The sequence below is a fragment of the Salvia splendens genome, chromosome 8, assembly GCF_004379255.2.
Source record: "Salvia splendens isolate huo1 chromosome 8, SspV2, whole genome shotgun sequence".
In the NCBI taxonomy this organism is placed as follows: Eukaryota; Viridiplantae; Streptophyta; class Magnoliopsida; order Lamiales; family Lamiaceae; genus Salvia; species Salvia splendens.
Window position 1 is genome coordinate 20,131,178 of NC_056039.1, and position 5,104 is coordinate 20,136,281.

General features: G+C 51.5%; 1 protein-coding gene across 1 annotated transcript; it reads right to left on the reverse strand.

The window, feature by feature from the left end:
• Positions 1–1,318: 1,318 nt before the first annotated feature.
• Positions 1,319–2,104, reverse strand: LOC121745902. The gene has a single exon (XM_042139843.1). It carries the CDS (start codon positions 2,102–2,104, stop codon positions 1,319–1,321), a length of 786 nt encoding a protein of 261 aa, XP_041995777.1.
• Positions 2,105–5,104: the final 3,000 nt, after the last annotated feature.

The following is a 5,104-nucleotide window of genomic DNA, read 5'->3' on the forward strand; positions in this document are numbered from 1 at the left end:
CCAAGATCAGTGTGATCACCTACTGGGAGATCCCGGCCTGGTATTGAAGCAACTGGAGCTTCGCCTCATCCCATGATCCTTCTCTAATGAAGTCCGCCACCAAGGTATACGGGGCCCCTCGGTCATCGATGCAAAGCCCCCTAAGAGCCGTGTCGCCGAGCCATATATCATCCCAAAAGTAGATTTCTCCCTGACCTACCACCCATCTGATATGGGGGTTGGCATGAGCCCGAGCTCTTAGGAGTCTCTTCCACGTCGGGCTGTTCCTCCCCTACGGTCTGGCCACGAGGGGGGACACCTTGCCGCAATACTTGGCCTTCATATACTTCGCCCAAAGTGAGTTTTGCTCTCGGAATCTCCACCACAGTTTAATATTGAAAGATCTGAGGACTTCTTTAAATTTGCGGATTCCAATCCAATGCGTCTTCTTCTTATCATTTATCGAGCCCCAAAAGAAACGGGCCAATTGTTGGTCGAGGAGTTTCAGAGCCTCCGTCGTAGGCTCGATGGCTTGGAAAATATGGAGCGGCACCGCCTCGAGCGTACTTTTTATAAGTGTAAGCCTTCCTCCGAAAGAAAGGTGTCGGTGTGCCCAACCAGAGATTCGTGCTGCTATCTTTTCACGAAGGAACATGAACATATCTGTTCGCTTTACACCACGATATATAGGGACCCCCAAGTAAAGGAAGGGAAAAGTACCTCGTGAGAAGCCTCCCTCGGATTGTATGAGATTAGCACTCCCTTCATGGCATTCGGCAATGTAGAAATTACTCTTTTTAAGGTTGATTTGCTGCCCCGACACCTTCTCATAATCGTCAAGGCATGTTCGGAGCCGCCTAAGGGCGGTAATCGCCGCTTGAGTAAAAATGATAACATCGTCGGCGTAGGCAAGGTGACTAATCTCCATGCACCATCGGGTGGCTTTAAAAGTCGTGTCCCTCTGCCCCACAATAAGCTTGTCGAGTGCCCTTGATAAGTATTCCGCCGCTAACACAAACAAGGTCGGGGAAATGGGGTCGCCTTGTCTAAGCCCGCGGGTTGATTTGAAGAAGCCCGAGGAGACGTCGTTGATTATCACCGAAAACCAACATGACCCAACACATCTTTCTATCATGGATATCTAAGGTGTGGGGAAACCCATATGGCGAAGCACTTTGATGAGGAATGGCCACTGGACCCGGTCGTAGGCCTTGGCCATGTCAATCTTAATTGCCACGTTCGGGGCTGGGGCACATTTCGAGATCTCATGGAACATCTCTTGGGCAAGGAGGACATTGTCGTTGAGGAGCCGACCTTTCACAAAACCACTCTGATTTGGCTAGATAAGACGTGGGAGGAGGGGGGCTAACCTCGTCGTGTGAATCTTTGTTATGACCTTGTTGATGACATTGCATAGGTTGATGGGTCGGTAGTCACCCCATGAGTCCGGCGATGGCTTCTTGGGGATGAGGACAATACTTGTAGCCGTGACACTTCGCGGAAGGTAAACTCCATGAAACAATTGGCTGATTGCTGCAACCACATCCCGGCCAATAATTTCCCAACACGCTTGAAAGAAAGTGGCCGTAAGGCTGTCCGGGCCTGGCGCACTGTCGCCCGAGATGCCAAAGACGGCTCGTTTAACCTCCTCCGCTTCCGGATCCTTAGCCAAGGAGTTCATGTCGTCCGAGGGAGGGGATGGGTTGATGAGGCTAAGATCCGGCTCCTCCAGCACCGTGGGTTCGGGGGCAAGAAGATTTTGGAAGAATTGCACCGCCGAGTTCTTGATCTCTGTTTCTTCCGTAATTTCACGTCCATCACTATTGATCTTGTGGATACGCATCCGGATTCTCTTTTGCTTTGACCCAGCTTTTGCTTGGCGCCAAAAATCCTCCTCCATTCTGAGTAGGCAAATGTACTCGGCAATGAGTTTGTTGATTTCCGTTCTATTTTCTGGTGATGGCCTATCTTTGAATTCTGCCTGGGCCACCGCTATCTTCTCTTCCATGCCCCTAAGGTTGGAGTGAATGTTTCCAAAGATCTCCTTATTCCATTTCTTCAAAGTTTTTTTAACTCTCGCAATTTTGATTTGGAGGTTGAGGAGTCCTTCTGCATCCGTCGGCATGCCCTAATCTTCTCGTACCAAATCCAGGAAACTTTCGTGCCGGATCCACATGTTTTGAAATCGGAAGGGGCTGCCCCCATAGTTGGTGCCCGCCATCTTGCACCTAAGCAGCACTGGGCCGTGGTCCGAGGCAACCCGAGGAAGGTTCGTTTCCCTTACCGCTTCAAACATTCGGGTACACGGCTCACTCATCAGCACCCTATCCAGCCTTTTGAAGAGGCCATTCTTGGCCCATGTATAGTCCAAACCATCTTAGCCTGGATCAAGGAGTCTGGAGTCCTGAATTGCCTCGGCGAAGTCAATCATCTCCGCCTGCCGGTTAGTGTTGCTTCCCTCCCTATTTTGAGTAGAGAGAATAGTATTAAAGTCCCCGCCAATAAGCCAAGGCACAACGGTTATTGAAGTTTCTCTCATTCTGTCCCATAGCACGCTTCGCTCCCCCCTTGTGCACTTTGCATACACGGCCGAGACCAAGATGGGATATGGTAGCCGTGGGCAAGAGTATCTACCGTGGAGCATCTGATCCGTGTCATCCACAATCTCGAAGTCAGCCCCCTCCTCCACGAAAACCTAAATCTACTCATTGGAATTCGAGGCATTGAAGATCATTCCCAACACTTTTGAGAACCTCTCAGGGTTCGGGGCCGTGAGCGGTTCCATAATAGCAAGGAAATTAATTTTGTGAGATTTGATTAGTCTTTTTAGGACGTTTTGGGTTGGCGCATTCGCGATACCCCTAACGTTCCAAAAGATGAAGTTGATTGACATGATTAACAAGAGGGGGACGTACCCGGGGGGTATGAAGGTCCTCCTTGGAATTCCGTGATTTGAAGATCGTTTCCTCTTTGGCTTGGCTCGGCTTCCATGGGGTTAGGATGTGCCCCATTCTCTTCATTGTGCGGGGCCATGGTTCTTTCCCAATCCTCGTGGTCTCCATTATCGTTTTCAACAAAATCCTCATTGGCCATGAGGGAGAAGTACCGGTTGGTGCTCATGTGGCTTTCCGACTCTCGTGCTTCGGCCTTCTCAAGGTCGAACCGTCGAAACGAGCCACTCGGCCTCCCATGGTCAGCCGCAGGTGCGGGGTCATCTTGCCCCCCTGTGAAACTTCCTTTTAGAGCCCTTTCCCGTCCCCCATCAAAGGAGGAGGATCTAGTGATCAAGGCTCTAGGGTGGTTGGGAGTTTGTGTCCCACTTCGGTCTTTCCAAATGTGATGCGAGACCGTGTCCAATCCATGTTCTCCATGCAAGCCGCCCATGATGTCCGGGTCCGATCCTCCCGATCCCTTGCTTCCACTTGCCTTTGAACCCATTCGAGCGTGCTCTTCCTTGCCTTTGTTCTTTCCTTGTTGTTTCCATTCCGTGCCGGCCTTCTTTTGTTTCGGTTCCTCTGTAGTTCTGTTGGCTCCATGATCCCCTTGTTGCGGCTGTCTCGGTGGGACTGTGTTGTAGTTCCATTTTGGGGGGCGTTCCGATGGCTTGCCGGCAAAACACACTTCACTTCTATGCCCCACGTGCTTGCATTCCCGGCAATAAGGTGGAATTTTATCCCATTTCACTTGCTGCACCACCTCTCGACCACAAATTCTCGCGAAGGATAGACGAGCTTTGTTGGCCGTTGCCCGATCGACTTGAATTGGCGTGCCAAGTAACTTTCCAATTGCAAAAAGGGCTGATTGATCGAAAAGGTGGATGAGGAGACCAATTAGATTGCACCAAATTGCCGCAATGGGTGATTCTCAATACGCATCAAAATCCGGTGACCACTTGAATACTCTCATCGGGTGACGATCAACGAACCACACCGGGGTGCCTTTCGGGCCACTAAGGAGCCGTGCATTATCCACAATGTCCTCGAATTGCACAAGTATGTGTTTAGCATTAATATATTTCCAAGTGAAACCTCGGCGGAATTTAATATTTTTAAGGGCTTTTTGAATTTGGTGCGAAGCCGGGATAGAGTGCGAAAACTTACCGATAATGGCGTGACCAAGATTCGTTGCTAGCTTTTGAATTTCCGCCCCGGAGAAGTAGATTGTAGGGACACCGTTGGACGTGGAGGCGAAACCGATGTTTTGGATGTGTTCCGGGTCGAAGGCTTGCTGCCCGTCGGGGTAGGGTGCTTCCCGGACCATGTCGGCCATGGTTAGAGCCTTGTACCCATTCCTCGGGAACCCCTCATTATCACGGCTTAGGAAGACATTCAGCGGGTTCTCGGGAGGCCTCTCCGCTGCTTTGGCTTGGTCACCCCCCATGTCGGTGCAAGGTCCCTCTTCGCTCCGGACTCCTTCGGCCATCGGTACGTCGGTGTCGCTAGTATGCCAGGTCGGGGGCCGAGCCAGCATGCAGCGCACCGGTCTCGAAATTCGCTCGGATCCTCCTAGTCCGGCCACGTTCAAGGGGAGGAAAGTCTTCCAACGAGGGCCCATTGGCAATCATCGGCACCGTCGAGGTAGGTTCATTTCCCGCCGTGATCATGAGGGAGAGTTCCACCGTCGAATAGTCATCCTCCGGTGGCTTGCCGACGAGAAGTGGCTGCGCCGCCCATGTGTCCATCCTTTCCGCCGAGTCCAAGGTGGCCACTTGCATGATGGTACACTTTTTTAGCTGCATTGTTGGGGCCATGTGCTGTGCATCCCTGGAGAGTAAGGGACAAAGGCACTTTCGCAAAGCACATTTGTTCCTTTAGCCGTTTTGGGAAAGTTGACTCTAACACAATCCAATGCACTTTTGGCTTCACATGTGTCATCAAGATCCGATGGGGATGCGTGTGAGGGTTTGGCATTCCCTCCTCCAACGGTCATTACTCCTCCACCGGAGCCATGAATGGCCGGCGATGCCTCGGCGGCTGCGCTTTCATCCCCATGGGCAATTTCGAGCATTTTCTCCCCCTCTTCTTGGGCGGCGATTTCTTTATTGCTCTTAGGGTCATCTTCAACATTCATCATCGGGAGGATGGGGCCTTTACATTTTGGGCTACCGACCGGCGAGCTACCTTCG